General features: G+C 39.1%; 1 protein-coding gene across 2 annotated transcripts in view; it reads left to right on the top strand.

The window, feature by feature from the left end:
* The window catches only part of GARIN2 (golgi associated RAB2 interactor family member 2), a 30,160-nt gene extending 15,374 nt beyond the window's left edge, over positions 1–14,786 (top strand). For both annotated transcript variants that reach the window (XM_086320202.1, XM_086320201.1), the window contains 3 exons: positions 187–434; positions 8,717–8,745; positions 14,670–14,786. In XM_086320202.1, coding sequence (XP_086176328.1) covers positions 187–434; positions 8,717–8,745; positions 14,670–14,692 — 300 coding nt within the window. In that variant the 3' untranslated portion in view covers positions 14,693–14,786. The remainder of the gene's footprint in view (positions 1–186; positions 435–8,716; positions 8,746–14,669) is intronic.
* Positions 14,787–18,708: the final 3,922 nt, after the last annotated feature.

Raw genomic sequence — 18,708 nt, 5'->3', positions numbered from 1 at the left:
GCCTCCAGGCCCACCTAGGCTCCTCTCAACGGCTGTGCAACACCAAGCCTCATCCCTTCATCACTGTACTTGTGCGCTCGAGGGCACTCAGTAAATATGAATGAAATGATTACTGCTTCATAAATAATCTGTTTCTGTGTGATGCTCTTCTGTCACCTGATTTGCTGCTGCTTGTTATTTTCAAAGGAAAAAATGGAAAACATTCTGAAGTCTGGGTGTTTACGAGATACAAAAAGTAAGAATGAGTTTAGAGAATCCCCAAAACGCGTCACCATCTCAAACCTAGCACTGACTTTCGAAGGTGAAAGATGTTTTCAAACTACCTTGACTCCAGAAGAAGATGAGACAGAGAAATCCAAAGAGATGAGCGACAGACCCCGTGAAATAAGGACAATGGACTCTGAAAGCACAACTCTCAAGGCTGAAGAACCCAGGTATGTGAAGCAGGGAGATGCCAAATGATGCTAAGACATGAAATATGTAAATAAGTGCATGCTTTAAAGTCCCTGCAGGACTTCCCTGGCAGTCCATTGGTTAAGACTATGCCCTTCCAATCTAGAGGGCATGGGTTCAATCCCTGGTCAGGGAAATAAGATCCCACATGCTGTGTGGTGAGACCAAAAATAAAGGAAAAATAAATAAAGTCCCTGCAACTCAGGCATTTGTCATGGAAGATTCTCAAACATACGAATGACATATGAATGATGACATAATCTCAGACATATGAATGATAACACAATCAACTCAATTATCCACATTTGGTTTCAGTTCAGTCCAGTCGCTCAGTCGTGTCCGACTCTTTGTGACCCCATGAATCGCAGCATGCGAGGCCTCCCTGTCCATCACCAACTCCCGGAGTTCACCCAAACCCACGTCCATCGAGTCAGTGATGCTATCCAGCCATCTCATCCTCTGTCGTCCCCTTTTCCTCCTGCCCCCAATCCCTCCCAGCATCAGAGTCTGTTCCAATGAGTCAACTCTTCACATGAGGTGACCAAAGTACTGGAGTTTCAGCCTTAGCATCATTCCTTCCAAATAACAGCCAGGGCTGATCTCCTTCAGAATGGACTGGTTGGATCTCCTTGCAGTCCATTTGGTTTAACCTTGTCTAATTTTTATTTTCACACCAACTTCTTAAACCAGTCAGCTGGCATTCTGCGCTATCTGCCTTGTATAGATGGTGTGTGCTGAAGGAAATAAAATAGAATGATGGTGTCCACATTTTGGAGTTAGGGCATTGATTGTCTGGAGTAATTATGGGTGCTTTTATCTTTACACTTCTATTTTCTTCTTTACATGTCCCTTACACTTTTCTACACTTCCAATGAATAACTTAATAATCTGAAAAAATGTTTTTATAATCATAAATACCCAATTACATGATGAATGTGAGAGACACTGTGGTATTATAAAAATAAAAGTTAATATGTTTATTCTGGAGTAACAGCTATCAAGAAACCAGAGAAAAACATAGAGATCTAAATGCTATATTAGCAAGAATGAAAATCAGGAATGTATTGAACTATGTCTAAGTTATTTTTAAATATAAAAAGGAACAGGGGAAAACAGGGAAACAAACTTTTTAAAGGTGTGAGTCATTCATTCAATATGTACTGAGCATCTTCTATGTGCTAGAGACAGGGCATACATCAGTGAAAATAAGTCATGCAGTGTTTCGTTCTAGTGGAGGGTATCGATAATCAAACAAAGTGTATTATACCAGCTGGAATGTGCTGTGAGAAAACAAAAAGTAACAGAAGCATTTGAGGAGGGAGGGAGTAGGTCTATCTTATATAAGTGGTCAGGGACTGCTTCTCTGAGGAAGGGCAGAGATCTGAAGAGAGGGTAGAGCGCTGGTGGAATGGTTTCAAGATGATTGACTGTATAGCGATTATAAGAGGGCCATATTAGGTGTTCAGTAAATGGTCATGATTGTCACTATTAATTCATTTCCAACAGCAAGGATAAAAGAAAGTTAGCTATTCTGTCTGAAAAAAAATCTTAATCGACTGAGGGGTAATCGTTCAAAACTCTCTTTTTCACCTCCTTTCCAGCTAAGTAGGGATCCAGGGAAGCAAAGGAATATGGATGATCCTTGGAAGATTCATAAACCTTGAAGTCAGAGTAACATTTTTTTACTCTCTAGCTCCTGGGCAGCCACATTTCTCACAGTTCTAGAGCCTCTACATCCAAGTGTCAATACATTCCAGGTGTTGCTGGATCTCGATTATGATTTCAATGGTCAATTTCAATTCAATTTCAATATGATTTCAGTTTCAAATTATGATTTTGGTGGTCTGCTTAAGCAAAGCGTTGTGTCCTAGTGAGGGTTTCTATACCAGTGGTTCTTAATGTGTGGCTGGTCAGCAGCAGCACCTGGGAGCTGGTAAATGATGTAAATTCTTGAGCCCATTCCCACCCTGCTGAATCATAAACTCTTGAGATGGGCTCATCATTTTGTGTTGTAATAAGCCTCCAAGTGGTTCTAATGTACAACCATGTTTGAGGACTGTTGCCTTATGAGAAGCCAGTCCTAGAAACAAAGTCAGATCGAGCAAGGAGTCCTCTCTTTGTGAGCGCTTCTTCTAAGGCCCAAGAACCAAAATGAGGGTTTCTCTTCATAGCCATAGGAAGAACTATCAGTTCAAATTCAAGGAAGTCCACTTCAGAAAATTTTCCTATATGACCAGATGTTCTGAAATTTGCATTAAAAAGTATATTTAAAATCAATTAATTGCATTTTCTTCTCTGATAGCCACAGCTGCTGCTCCTGCTGCTAAGTCGCTTCAGTCATGTCCGACTCTATGCGACCCTATAGACAGCAGCCCACCACGCTCCCCCGTCCCTGGGATTCTCCAGGCAAGAACACTGGAGTGGGTTGCCATTTCCTTCTCCAATGCATGAAAGTGAAAAGTGAAGTGAAGTCGCTCAGTCGTGTCCAACCCTCAGCAACCCCATGGACTGCAGCCTACCGGGCTCCTCCATCCATGAGAGTTTCCAGGCAAGAGTACTGGAGTGGGGTGCCATTGCCTTCTCCGATCGCCACAGCTAGGCCTTCCAAAATTATGTTGAATTAAAGTGGTGAGCTCACTGACTCGATGGACGTGAGTCTGAGTGAACTCCAGGAGTTGGTGATGGACAGGAAGGCCTGGTGTGCTGCAATTCATGGGGTCACAAAGAGTCGGACACGACTGAGCGACTGAGCTGAACTGAACTGAACTGAAAGTGGTGAGAGTGGACATACTTGTCTTGTTTCCTGATCTTAGAGGAAATGCTTCCAGCTTTTCACCACTGAGAATAGTGTTAACTGGGGGTTTGTCATTTTTGTTGTTCAGTTACTCAGTTGTGTCCGACTCTTTGGGACCCCATGGACTGCAGCACAGGCTTCCCTGTCCATCACCATCTCCCGGAGCTTGCTCCAACTCATGTCCATTGAGTCAGTGATGCCATCCAACCATCTCACCCTCTGTCGTCCTCTTCTCCTTGTGCCTTCCCAGCCTCAGGGTCTTTTCTAATGAGTCAGCTCATCGCATCAGGTGGCCAAAATATTGGAACTTCAGCATCAGTCCTTCCAATGAATATTTAAGATTGATTTCCTTTAGGATTGACTGGTTTGATCTCCTTGCACTCTTGGCCTTTATTCAGTTCAGTTTAGTTCAGTCGCTCAGTTGTATCTGACTCTTTGCTACCCCATGGACTGCAGCAAAGCCTGCCCTCCCTGTCCATCGCCAACTCCCGGAGTTTACTCAACTAATGTCCATTAAGTCGGTGATGCCATCCAACCATCTCACCCTCTGATGTCCCCTTCTCCCGCCTTCAATCTTTCCCAGCATCTGGGTATTTTCCAGTGAGTCAACTCTTCGCATCAGGTGGCCAAACTATTGGAGTTTCAGCTTCAACCTCAGTCCTTCCAATGAACATTCAGGACTGATTTCCTTTAGGATGGACTGGTTGGATCTCCTTGCAGTCCAAGGGACTCTCAAGAGTCTTATCCAACACCACAATTCAAAAGCATCAATTCTTTGGCACTCAGCTTTCTTTATAGTCCAACAGTCACATCCATACATGACCACTGGAAAAACCATAGCCTTGACTAGACGGACCTTTGTTGGCAAAGTAATGGCCTTTATTAGGTTGAGGTAAATTCCCTCTATGCCCAGTTCCTGGAGTTTTATCATAAATGGGTGTTGAGTTTTGTCAAAAATTTTCTGCATCTATTGAGATGATCATATGGCTTTTATTCTTCAATCTTTTGATGTGGTATATCACACTGAATATTGGGAAAATCCTTGCATCCCTGGGATAAATCCCACTTACCTGTGATTTATGATCCTTTTAATGCACTGTTAGGTTTCATTGGCTAGTATTTTGTTGAGGATTTTTGTGTCTATGTTCATCAGTGATATTAGCCTGTAACTTTCTCTCTTTTTTGTGGTATCTTTGTCTGATTTTGGTATCAGGGTGTTGGTGGGCCTCATAAAATGAGTTTGAGGGTATTTCTTCTTCTAAAAATTTTGTAATAGCTTCAGAAGGATAGGTGTTAGCTCTTCTGTAAATGTTTGATAGAATTAATCTGTGAGGCCATCTGGTCCCAGACTTTTGTTTGTTGGGAGTTTTCTAATCACAGATTCAGTTTCAGCACTTGTGTTTGGTCTGCTTATATTTTCTATTTCTTTCTAGTTCAGTCTTGGGACCTTTCTATTTCTTTCTAGTTCAGTCTTAGTACCTTTCTAAGAATTTGTCCATTTATTCTAGGTTGTCCGTTTTTTGGCATGCTTATAGTCTCTTACGATCTTTTGTATTTCTGTGAGGTCAACTTTAACTTCTTTTTTCATTTCTAATTTTAATGATTTAAGCTCTCTCGCTTTTTTCTTGAGTCTGGCTAAAGGTTTATCAATTATGTTTATCCTTTCAAAGAACCAGCTTTTAGCTTCATTGATCTTTTATTTTGTTTTCTTCATCTCTCATTTATTTCTGCTCTGATCTTTATGATTTCTTTCCTTCTACTAACTTTTGATTTTGTTTGTTCTTCCTCTAGCTGCTTTAGATATAAGGTTAGGTTGTTCATTTGAAATTTTTCTTGTTTTTTGAGGTAAGATTGTATTTCTATGAACTTTCCTCTTAGAATTGCTTTTGTTGCACCCTAGAGATTTTGGGTCATATTTTCGTTTTGATTTATCTCTAGGCATTTTTAAAATTTCCTCTGATTTTTTCAGTAATCCATTATTTGTTTAGTAGCATATTGTTCACTTTCCACATATTTGCATTTTTTGCAGGTTTTTTTTTTTTTTTTTGTAGTTTCTAAGCTCATAGCACTGTGATCAAAAAAAAAAAAAATACTTGATATAATTTCAATTCTCTTGGCTTCTCTGGTAGCTCAAATGGTAAAGATTCCACTTGCATGGAAGCATATACACTACCATATGTAAAAGAGATAGCCAGTGGGAATTTGCTATATGACTCAGGGAACTCAAACCAGGGCTCTGGTTTGACAGCCTAGAGGGGTGAGAGGTGGGAGGTGGGAGGGAGTTTTAAGAGAGAGGAAACATATGTATACCTATGGCTGATTCATGTTGATATATGGCAAAATCCAAGACTATTGTAAAGCAATTATCCTTCAATTAAAAATAAATAAAATTTTTAAAAAGTAATCATCAGTCAGAAGGAGTGAGGGAAAGACAAAGAATGTAAGAGACAAAGGTATAGCAGCAGGTGCCACTCAACAGGAAATGTACTTTTTGCTATGTACAAGTATGACTTTCATAGAAAAGCGTAAGATTTCTAAAAAACAAGTGAGATAAAAACGAATCCATCCAGTCTAGCAATTTTTCCTAAACAGTAATTAATCAGGTCTGATCATTCTGACATCTTCCTCTGCTTTATTTCATTCAATATATCTCAAATTCTGTCCTGCCCCTGTCTAAGCTTTCAGAAACACCCAATTCAAAAATCTTAACAAGGTTAACTGTTTAAATCATTTCAACTTCTTCTTTCCTCATCCTTTTGCAAATAATGGATGCCCTGAAGCACTGGATTAACTTTTAGTGCCTTAAAAAATCTTTAAAAAGTAATAAACATTTTTAAAGCATAGTTTTAGATTTACAGAATAATTGAGCACATAGCACATACAGCCCTACACCCACACCACTGCCACCTCCTCACCCTCCCTCGTCCCCAGTTTCCCCTGTTAGTAACACTTGCCTTAGTGTGGTACCTTTGTTAACAGTTAATGAACAAAACATATATTATTATTAAGTATAGTCCCTAGTTTAAGGTTCACTCTCTCTCTTGTACAGTTTTATGGCTTTTGACATATGCACACTGACATGTATCCACTGTTACATACAGAAAAGCCTCACTTCCCTAAAAATTCTCTGAGCGTTAGACTGCTCGTAGTAGTTTCTTAAAATGTTACAAATTGTAAGGATAACTTGTTTCTAGATTGAAGTGAGCTGCAAGTGTGAAGTTTTGTTACTCTCACTGTTATGATTGGTATTAGAAATGAGAAAATGAATGCCTATATAAATAGCAAAAATCTTAGGATTTTAAGATTACAAAGGATCTTAGTTAGCAAATCCCAAAATCTTCCAGGCTCTGCCCTTCAGTCTCTCAGCTTCCTGTATCATTTATCTGCTGACTCTACTGTAAAGAAAGAAAAAAATAGATTTTAAAAACAAAGCAAAAAATAAATTTTGGTTCTAACTAATCCTCTTAGTCCAATTTAATCAAGTATAGATTATATTTTAGTGCCTATTTACATCAGGAACATAATTACTAGCTAGAGCCTAATTTGAGAATGTTCATTATAATTGAAAGACGTAATAAAATCAAAGAACAGAATGGGATTCACTGATACTTAGTCCTGGGATATTTGTAGGATCAAGTCAGGATGCTGTGAGAGTGATAAATGAATTCTAGTGTATATTTTTCTTCTCCAAGACCATGGATTTCGGTGACACCTTTCTAACCGTGTACTTTGAAACAAACAAACAAACAAAATTAAACAATGACCTTGTTGAGTATTTTGCCCTCAAATTCATTGGCCTTTAAAATGTAAATTGAACAATTTAAATCTAGATAAGTGAAAGACTATGGAAAGTTCTATAATGTCACTTTGGGTACTTTAGAAATGAAGGATTTACTTTATAGAGCATTTATATTCCTTTTTATACCTTGGCAATAGTGTTACTGTGATTCTTCGCTTTGTTTTAAAGAGGATAATGGCAGGCTTCATTTTAGGTTGCACCTACTCTTTTAAAGTACATTTATTTGGTACCTCTCAGTATACTGAAAACTTTTATCATTAAACTCAACCTTATTTAAATCACCAGACCCATTTGGTAAAGGTTATGAGTATTTGCAAACTTCTCAGAAAATTACTAATTTAACCTTTACATTTGAAAGATTCACTAAAGAATTTGAACTGCATGAATTTGCCAGATCCTCTAAATGGATCAGAATTATTTCTTTGTACATTTATCTGAGAAGCTATTATATAAGGATAATTATTCTTCCCATAATTCTCTTACTCAAACAGCAAAACTTTCAAAATAGCTATTGCAGTATAGCCAAGAAACAAAGATTTGGTGAAAATTAACTGACTTAAGTTTATATTTTAGCATTCAGTAGGTTAAGAAAATAAGTATTTTAATTATTGATATTAATTTTAAAAGTCAGACATACAGGGACTTGCCAGGTGGTTCAGTGGTTAAGACTCCATGTTGCCAGTACAGGGGGCTGGATACCTGGTCTGGGAACTAAGATCCCACAGGCCATGTAGCATGGTCAAAAGATTAAAAATTTTAAAAAGGTATCAGGCATGCAGAAAACAGACTTTATTCAAAGATATCTCTGAAAGTAAAATAGTCCAAAAAACTGACAGCTAGTCCCCTACTTTATATCCACTAAGCTGTAAGAAATTGTAATAACTTGGATGAACGATTGAGGTTATTCACCTAGAAGACTCCCATTAAGGCCACCAAGATTGTGATGAAGAGCTAGCAGAGGTGGGCAACTGCAAACCCTGGCACCCATCCATTCCAGAATATATCCCACATATCTACAAGAGCATATATTCCCAATGCAACTGACTCCATTTACAGAAACCCCTGAACAGCAGCAGTTAGCTTCTTTTAGTCTCAACCCCAAATGAGTTTTTAGGGTCTGGAGATGTAGCATGATAGGGATCCTTACAGCCTCACTGAGTGACAGATGATAGCCACAATAAAAATAGATTATATGTAATGACATACAACTCACTTTTATGGCTTTTGTAGGTTGGACAGCTTGCATGTTACATAAATTTAGGTAATTTTACTCTAAGATGCATTATAATGGATAATACCCTTGGCTGGGGCTTCTTCCCACATGGCACTAGTGGTAAACCTGCCTGCCATTGCAGGAGATATAAGAATCATGGGTCAGTCCCCGAGTTGGGAAGATCCCCTGGAGGAGGGCATGACAACCCTCTCCAGTATTCTTACCTGCAAAATCCCACGGACAGAGGAGCCTGGTGAGCTCCAGTTCACAGGGTCGCATAGAGTTGGACATGCTGAAACAACTTAGCATGCACATGTACACCCTTGGCTTACTAAATATATGTCATTATACCTACTAAGTACTTAGAGAATGGTTGTTTTCTCATACCTAGTAATTCTTTTCTAAATATCTGCGGTTATACTGGCCAAACTTTGAAATGTGCTATTTATTTTTACAGGAGCAGGAGAACTGATTCAGACACTTCAGGTATGGACCAAATTCCACCATATTTCTTTGTGATCCCTTGTATCAAGCCGTCACCTCAGGGCCCTGGAACAGACAGAGTAGCTAAAAACAAAGGAATCGAGCCAGACATTTTGAGGCATTCCCTTTCCTGTCTTTGCTTCCTTCTGAGAGTCTGTCCTACAGAAACGGCCTCAAAGACTACATTCATGCTATCTTTCAAGCAGTAGGCACCACTTGGCTTTTTTCTGTGCTGATAGAGTTCCCTAGTTCCCAGGATCTCTAACTCACAGGGCAGGAGCCACTCCCAAGCTAGCTCTGCGAGCAGAATCAAACATGATATGGCCTGTTACTCCTGCTGATTTGGAAGGGAAGTGATCACAGCTCAATTTCTTGGTAAATCTAAAATCTGCTAGCCCCTCTTTTCTTCCTGCTTGTGTCTTTGTCTTCTGCTCTGCGGTCAGGTGATAGAATTTAATGTTTTCTTCTGGCAGCTTTTTCTTTACATATTCCCACATCTCGGGGTCATTAACTGGCAACAACTGTCTGAAGTAAAGGCTGTCATGTAAACACTAGTGGAGAGTTCTTCCCTTGCTTGCTGCTGACCCACTTCTGAGTGACTGTCTAACCTCTGGGGAGTAGAAGAGACCTCTGCTCCAGTCATGCACATAAAAGAACATCATGGAAGGAACACAAAATCACATTTCACTGAACTTAAAAAGGAGGGGGAAAAACACAGAAATACTTGAAGGTGTTTTTTAGTCACATTTGCAGGAGTCCTACAAAAGAAAAGAAAAGAAAATGATTGGGGGGGAGAACTAAATGGGAAAGGGGATCAACCTGTATTTTTGGGGGGGAGCACATGCAGAAATATGTAAAATTGTACACATGAAATTTATATAATGTTAAATAAGTAAATATTAGCTCAATAAAGTTTTTCTTAAGCCAATGATTATAGAAAAGCTATTTATACAAATGGGGTTCATCTTTGGGCCTTCCCACTGGACTTTAGTGTCCAAAAGTACCAGAGGAGCTTCACGATAATGTGGTTTTTACCTATATTCCAATCTATAGAACTGAACCTGAAAACAAATGCTATTATAGTTTATAAGAAAAATATAAAATTTCCCTCACAGTATATAGAATTTTCATCTATCAATTTCTATCCCAAATTTTATTTCAAAAAGAAATCAGATCTGTAAAAATTCCCAAGATATGCTATTACAGGCAAATATTTTCTTCTTATTTTCTAAAGACAATATTAAATCTAGCAAAAACCTTATAACTTAATATATAATTAGTAGCTGAGCATATAATTAGTACATTATTCATACATTCTGAAGTACTCCCTATTTAAGCCATGGAAATTTAAAATTAATATAGGACATTGATACTTCCATTTTAATCTTATATGAGACTGATTCACATGCCTCCTGGCACAAACTCAATCTTGTTCAACTGAATAAACATTCAATGCTCATCTATTATATAGGAGGCACTGAGACAGACTCTGGGAGAGATTAAAAATAAATAACAGGACATATACCTGGCCTCAAGACATGTGCACAAATAATGTAAGTCAGAACGTTACAGGCCCTCTAAGAGAAAAGTAGAGAACATACTTTTTGCTCAAAAGAGAAAATCATGAAGGAGTCTATGAAGATGGCAATCTTTGTGTTAGGAAAGAGGAAACATAAATATCTGCCTCTGTGCCACCCCGTGGACTATACAGTCCATGGAATTCTCCAGGCCAGAATACTGGCATGGGTAGCTTTCCCTTCTCCAAGCAGATCTTCCCAACCCATGAATCAAACAGGGATCTCCTGCATTGCAGGCAGATTCTTTACCAACTGAGCTATTAGGAAAGACCAATATAAGCAACAGGGTGGGCAAAATCACAGGGCTGGGACAGTGGTGGGCATATTCAGTTTAGGAGCAGTGAGAGCAAGGCAGGAGCCAGTCTGGAGGAGTCTTAAACCACACTAAGGAGTTTGGATGATACTGCTTGGTAGGTAAGGAGGATCCACTGAAAAGCCAGGGAAATGACAAAATTAACATTACATTTTAGGTAGATTACTCTGACTGCAGTCCCTAAGAGAAGCTGAAACAGGTTAGAGGCAGAACGTCATTATAATAGTCTGGGTGAAAGGTACCCAAGTCTTGACCAGGTAAGAAGCAGTGAGATGAAAAAAGACCTGAACACACAGTCAACAAGCTTTAACACCTAACTACTTGTGAAAACAAGAGAAAAAGAGAAAGTAGAGGCAACATAACTAGGAGGTACTGAGTCCATGAAACAAGTTGGGAAAAGGAAGAAAATCTGGAAGGAAAAGGTGAAGAAATAAGCTATGAAACACTGAGCTTAGAACTGAAAGTCCTAGATTTGGGTTCCGTTTGTCCTGTTTCACGAATGTGTCATTTAATCTCTCTGGGTCTCAGTTTTCCTCAGCTGTCAGATGTGTGTGCATATGGGTGGGGAACAAAGGCGTGACTGGCTGTGTCAGGGCCCTTTCTGCGGCTATGGCTTATTAGCTCATGTTTGTGGTCCTGGTAGCCAATCTATGTAAATTTTAGCAAGCAGCTTGAAATGGGGCTCTGGCAATGAGGAGTTGAGGAAAGATACAGCAGACATGCAGCGAAATTCCACTCTGAGCTGTTAAATCATGAAGCTGGTACAATATACAAATTCGGCATGCAGTTTTCACCAAGTATTAATTATTTTCCCTGTTTGTTTTCTTTCCTGTACTTTCTCATTCTTTCCACTTTCCTTTCCTTTATCCTCTCACTTTTCCTTACTTAGGCTTGTACAGTTTTTCAATTTTCCCTCTGATTTGCATTTCTTTCCCCTTTGCCACACTCCTCTGAATCACTTTTTTCCCCTTTCACAGTCCCTTACTCACACTTAACACTCTTCACCCCAAGGAAGCAAAGATTAGTAACCTTGTCCTATTGAATTTAGACTGAATGTAGACTGAAAATAAGTTTGTAAATCTGATTTCTATTTTAGGCAGAAGCCAGAATAATAACTGTTCCCACAAGAGTAAATCAAATCACTGTTTCTATTAACTTCCTCAGATTCACATTCAACAACTCTTGGGCAAGGCTAGTTGGGGACAGCAGTCTCCGATTCTCTCTAACCTCTGAACAGTTTGGAAGAATTACACTTTTCCTCCTTTTTGAGTAGGGTTTCAGGTAAAGCAGCACTTCAAATGTACTGTTCTGATGAAAAGTCTACAAGGTAGGGCCCAGGCTAAACCCATCTCTTTGGATCTGGGTCCATCTCTCTCCTTTTTTGACTTTCCATTTCTTACCTTTCTAAGCTTTATTCTCTTTACTTTTGCTGATTTTCTTTACAATGAGCCCAAACAGTAGGCTTAGCTATGATCCCCTGGCATTTTTCCAAGATGGAAAGAAATGAGACAAAGGACAGAGATTAAGAAAAGAAGAGAGAGGGAAATCATTTTTGAAATACTGGGCATGTCCTCCCCTCCCCCACCCATCTATCTTTTCCATTTTCTTCTTAATTATTGCAAATCAAACCCTTGGAATCCTAAGAAGTAATGGGAGAATTCTAAAAGGGAAACTGAAATTTAATAATGGGCTCCATTGGAAAGAATAAAGACATTTTTGATGAGGTTAGAAAATCATTTGAATTTAAGACTCAAGTTCTCTCTCTTTGTGTTACTTTCTTCTCTCTGGTTCTTGGCCTTTTTCTTTCTTTCTCGTCTCCTCTTTCTAATGATCTCACTTCCACTTTGCTGGACTGTTTCCTGGCTCTCCGCTCTCCTGTCAAATCCCCTCTAAATTCCTCACTCTCGTGCCTCATCTGTCGTCCCTTTCTCAGGGGAATGGATGTCAGGAAAGGAAAGTAAAACAGGAAAAGAAAAGGCCAGTGGAAAAAACGTATAAGACAACTAAGGTGAGGAGGGTTCAGGATGGGGAACACATGTATACCTGTGGCGGATTCATTTTGATATTTGGCAAAACTAATACAATTATGTAAAGTTTAAAAATAAAATAAAATTAGAAAAAAAAAAAGACAACTAAGGTAATTTCTGCAGTTATAAGTCTCTATAGATGTAAATGACATGACATTTTCACAAAAAGTTGTCAGTAAACAGAATCTTTTAACAGTGAATCATATTACTTCTATTATAGTAATAATAGAGGTGGAATGGAATGTTGAGGGTTTTGCTGTGGTTTCTGCTCTAGAATCCACCAGGGGTCAAAATGTAACATCAGCAGGGGGAGAGGGCGCTTCAGGTGAGGCACTGGAAGAGAATTACTTGCTGCTGCTCCTAACGATGATTCCTTTCATTCTCATTGCTACTCTTGCTCTCTGCTCCCTTATCGTACACTTTCCCAACCTGCTTTCTCAGATTAGCCAACACAGCCAAAGCCTCTTACTTTCACACCAAAAATTATACAAATTCCTCTAGAGTCTCTAGAGGGCTGCCATGTACATCTGCACAGATTGTACACTGCACAGAATTGGGGGCCCCATTCACAATTACTCTGTGCAATGAATAACTTGCCCGGCTGTGTGTGGTGGCCAACAGTGTACTAAGTTTCTCTGAGACACGCTTTACAGTGAGCTATTTATGAATGAAACTTCTCTCATTTGCCTGTCCTAATATAACTAATGCTGTGTGTGTATGTGTGAGAGAGAGACTGCATATGCACACACATACATTTAAGGCTAAATTCACACAATTAAACAGACAGTTGGTGAAGCAGGGCCGACTCCAGCAAGAAGCACATGCCCATCTTATTAGGGTTCTGATGATGGAATTGAGGTGCCTACCCTTTTTTTCTACCTTTCTGTCACTCTGCCAACTGAAGTCAGTTTAGCATTTGAGCATTCAGTTTATTAACAGGGCCCCACCCAGATGTACACCATCGGCCAGAGATAACGCACCAGAGAAAAACAAGTGTGGCCCAAAAACATCAAATGTTCACATACGTTAATCCCCTGGCCTCCACATACGCTCCTCATCTGTGTTGTTCTTCTGTCACTTCTGTTTCCCCATTAAGTGTGCTCTTAATAATGTTCTATGGTGCTAGACACTGAAGGGGTGGCACCCAGGGTGACATGCTGGTTCCTACACCCACCTAGGGAGAGTTCCAAGCCTGGCTATTTCTCAATATATTATAGCCTTTAGAGGGAGAAATTCCTTTTAAAAGTGAGCCCAATACACTACAGCAGTTTCATCCTTTGACTGATACATTCTATAATGAGAAATTTCAAATACTGTGGTCTCATTAAGAGAGAGCTACAGATGCAAAGAAGGGCAAAAATAATGGTATATATAACATATTTAGATCTTGACTTTGGAAATTTTAAAAGTGGCTCCCAAATAGTTAAATTGTGAATTACTAATATATGGGGAAAGGTAGATTTTTTTAACATGGCGAAAAAAGTTTGCTACTAATAAAGACTTCGTATTGATATTATTATTACAACTGAAATCATGTGAAAGTTACTAGGCCCCTTATTTACAATAAGCATAAACTATGTGTGTGTAAATCTCACATACATTTGACTAATTTCAGGACTCAGTTTAGCACAAATAAAGAACTTGCAAATAATTCAATGACAATGTCTACAAGCTCTAAAGAATAAAAGTCCATAATTTTAATCTTGACTTCTTGATTTACTAGGTAACTGCATGGTAGAAGTAATTTTTAAAAACAAAAATTTTAAGAAATTCCTTTAACATTGTATCAACTTCTAGATTTAAAAAATGATAACTTACCTGTCCAAAGGATATTTATTGTTATATTAAGAAGAAATACTGTATTATAAATGTAATTTTACTTATTTCAATCACTTATTTTACTCATATCTAGTTATTTTAAGTTTTACATATAACAGTAATAGCTTTACAAGATTCTGTATTTCAGACTTTCGAATTAACTGAACTAACTCCATCTTTTTTCTTTACCAGATAAATGTAAACTACTAAATTAAAAGCAAGCACAGCTCAAGAAATAACAATTGAAGGAAGGGAAAACAAAGCAGCATCTTTCACGTGGCAGAAATAAAGGCTACTACTAATCATTAAGCATTTGATCCATGTCAATCTTTCTTAAATCTTAATGATTGTTAATTGTGGATATTGATTTTAAAGTAAGTAGAGAACTATATACTTCAGAAACTCAATTTTCATCTGTAGGGCTTCTTTTCTGTGGGACTGTTGAATGAATATGTTGTTCTCTTTGGTTTTACTTTTCCCATTTGGATATTACCCCACCACTGATAGCATATTGAAAAGCAGAGACGTTACTTTGCCAACAAAGGTCCATCTAGTCAAGGTTATGGTTTTTCCAGTGGTCATATATGGATGTGAGAGTTGGACTGTGAAGGAAGCTGAGCGCCAAAGAATTGATGCTTTTGAACTGTGGTGTTGGAGAAGACTCTTGAAAGTCCCTTGGACTGCAAGGAGATCCAACCAGTCCATTCTAAAGGAGATCAGCCCTGGGATTTCTTTGGAAGGAATGATGCTAAAGCTGAAACTTCAGTATTTTGGCCACCTCATGCGAAGAGTTGACTCATTGGAAAAGACCCTGATGCCGGGAGGGATTGGGGGCAGGAGGAGAAGGGGACGACAGAGGATGAGATGGCTGGATGGCATCACTGACTCGTTGGACATGAGTCTGAGTGAACTCCGGGAGTTGTTGATGGACAGGGAGGCCTGGCGTGCTGCGATTCATGTGGTCGCCAAGAGTCGGACACGACTGAGAGACTAAGCTGACTGACTGACTGTGTGGTCTCTAACACGGGGTGCCCCAGGGTCCTCAAAGCCAGGACCATATTATTTCCATCTTGTGTTTCACTGAGCACCTGGCCTAAGAGGCAGTACTTATGGAATCAATGAATGCCATTTTCAAACAAGTTTTTTAAATTCTCTAACTTTTAAAAATAAAGGAAATACAGACAGTCCCCATCCAAAGAATCATTTGGATTAAAAATAAAAAAATTTACTTATTTGTCTGTATCGGGTCTTGGTTGCAGCACATGGACCCTCTAGTTGTGTCCTGTGGGCTCAGTAGCCACAAGTAGGATCTTATTTCTCCCACCAGGGATCAAACTCACATTCCCTGCATTGTAAGGCAGATTTTTAACCACTGGATCACCAGGGAACTCCCTGTTTGGATTTTTAAAAGCCACCACTTAACCTATTTTCAAAACTTTGCCAGTCATTCTACCATAAGCTTTGCATAGATTCTCAGTCTTCACAGTAATCTGAGGGGTATGATTACTTTCCTGTTTTACAGACAGACGGTGAAAGTAAAGCTTGGACAATTAAGTTACTTGTTCAAAATCATACAGCTAAAAATATATGTGTGTGTATATATATATATTTTTTTAATTTTATACAAATAGTACTGGTATTTCCTACCAGTGACCTGAGTTGCAATAACAAATATGTCTCCCCTCTATCTTCCATTTCCCGTCCCACAGACAATGCTCTAGAACTACATGGTCCAATACGGTAGCAAATGGGTATGTATGGCTCTACTGAGCACTTGAAATGTGGCTATTGCAACTGAGAAACTGAATTTTAAATTTCTTTTCATTTTAATTAAAAAAAAACTGAAGCAGTGTAGAATTCTTCTTCATTAAACATAAATACTGTTTGGGTAAGGTTATGTTTTTTTCACTTCAACTCTTGGAAATTTAGCATCTGTACTGTGATAAAGTGTAAAATATGCAATTGATTTTTAGGCCTTAGTATGAAAAAGAATGTAAAATACCTCAATAATTATTATATAGATTATATGTTTAAATTATAGTATTTTAGCTATATTGGGTTAAAATTTAGAAATTAATTTCATGTGTTTCTTTTTACTTTTTAATTGGCTACTAAATAGTGTTTCACAAAGTTATATATGTGGCTTATTTTATATTTCTATTGGACAGTGCTATAGTGGAAAAACCTCTACCCAGCCCCCTTGGCCCACAGCCCGGTAGATTCTTCCCTTCTCTCCTTGCTGTTCCAAAGATGAAAGGGATTTCTTTCCCACTTCTACAATCAGAGATGAAACAGGGAGCAACCAAGAGAACATTAATATTAGGGTCATTTTTAAGATATGAATATATGTAAACTAAAAATTTCTGATTTGGAGTTGACTGTCTCATATGGAGAAGGCAATGGCACCCCACTCCAGTACTCTTGCCTGGAGAATCCCAGGGATGGGGGAGCCTGGTGGCTGCCATCTATGGGGTCACACAGAGTCAGACACGACTGAAGTGACGCAGCAGCAGCAGCAGCAGTCTCATTACAGAAAAGGCTTTGTTGAGAGTGATTATCTGGAACAAACTGGTTCTTTAGGAAGAAAGTCACAACTAAGACTGAGTAATATTACCCGGTAACAGAGTCCTTCAAAAGGCAGTACCAGACCACACCAACCGTGGGTGACTATCTGGAACAACTAGATCCTTCATACATCATGGCCCCTGCACAACCACTTTGGAAAACAGGAAATGCCTTATGAAGTTAAGACACTGTTATCAGATGACTAAATGATCCTACTCCAGGTATTTACTCAAGAAAAATAAAAACATGTTCACAAGACATATGTTCAAAACAAGACTTGTACACAAATATTCAAAGGAGTTTTGCTCATAATAACCAAAATCTGAAAACAAACCAAATACCTGCCAACAGATAAATGGTTCAACGAACTGTGGTATATTCATAGAGTGATACTACCTCATAACAACAACAAAAACATGCGACAACGAAGTCAGATACAAAAAGAACATACATATGAAGGACTTGCCTGGCAGTTCAGTGGTTAAGACTCTGAGCTTCCAATGAAGGGGGAGTTCAATCCCTGATCAGGGAACTAAGATCCCACATACTCCTGCAACACAGCCAAAAGGAAGGGAAAAAAAAAAGAATACACACTATATGATTCAGTTGAATAGAATATTCACTGTTCAGTTCAGTTCAGTGGCTCAGTCGTGTCCGACTCTCCCCGACCCCATGAATTGCAGCACGCCAGGCCTCCCTGTCCATCACCAACTCCTGGAGTTCACTCAGACTCATGTCTATCGAGTCCGTGATGCCATCCAGCCATCTCATCCTCTGTCGTCCCCTTCTCCTCCTGCCCCCAATCCCTCCCAGCATCAGAGTCTTTTCCAATGAGTCAACTCCACATGAGGTGGCCAAAGTACTGGAGTTTCAGCTTTAGAATCATTCCTTCCAAAGAAATCCCAGGGCTGATCTCCTTCAGAATGGACTGGTTGGATCTCCTTGCAGCCCAAGGGACTCTCAAGAGTCTTCTCCAACACCAAAGTTCAAAAGCATCAATTCTTCAGCACTCAGCCTTCTTCACAGTCCAACTCTCACATCCATACATGACCACAGGAAAAACCATAGCCTTGACTAGACGGACCTTTGTTGGCAAAGTAATGTCTCTGCTTTTGAATATGCTATCTAGGTTGGTCATAACCTTCCTTCCAAGGAGTAAGCGTCCTTTAATTTCATGGCTGCAGTCACCATCTTCAGTGATTTTGGAGCCCCCCAAAATAAAAGTCTGACACTGTTTCCACTATTCCCTCATCTATTTCCCATGAAGTAATGGGACCGGATGCCATGATCTTCGTTTTCTGAATGTTAAGCTTTAAGCCAACTTTTCACTCTCCACTTTCACTTTCATCAAGAGGCTCTTTAGTTCTTCCTCAATTTCTGCCATAAGGGTGGTGTCATCTGCATATCTAAGGTTATTGATATTTCTCCCGGCAATCTTGATTCCAACTTGTGTTTCTTCCAGAGTTTCCTTTACCACCTTGCTGTCAATATCCTGTGGCCCACCTCCACTCCATGAAATTACTAATTTGTCTTTGTAAATTGATTCTGAAACAAGACAAAATCAATTTACAAAGACAAATTAGCAATTTCATGGAGTGGAGGTGGGCTACAGGATATTGACAGCAAGGTGGTAAAGGAAACTCTGAGGTGAAAAGAAGTTGTATAT

This window comes from Bos grunniens, chromosome 10 (assembly GCF_055505025.1).
Source record: "Bos grunniens cultivar Pamir isolate PY7600 chromosome 10, Bosgru_T2T1.0, whole genome shotgun sequence".
NCBI lineage: Eukaryota > Metazoa > Chordata > Mammalia > Artiodactyla > Bovidae > Bos > Bos grunniens.
The sequence above is the reverse complement of the archived record's forward strand: the minus strand, read 5'-3'. Positions and strand labels throughout refer to the sequence as shown.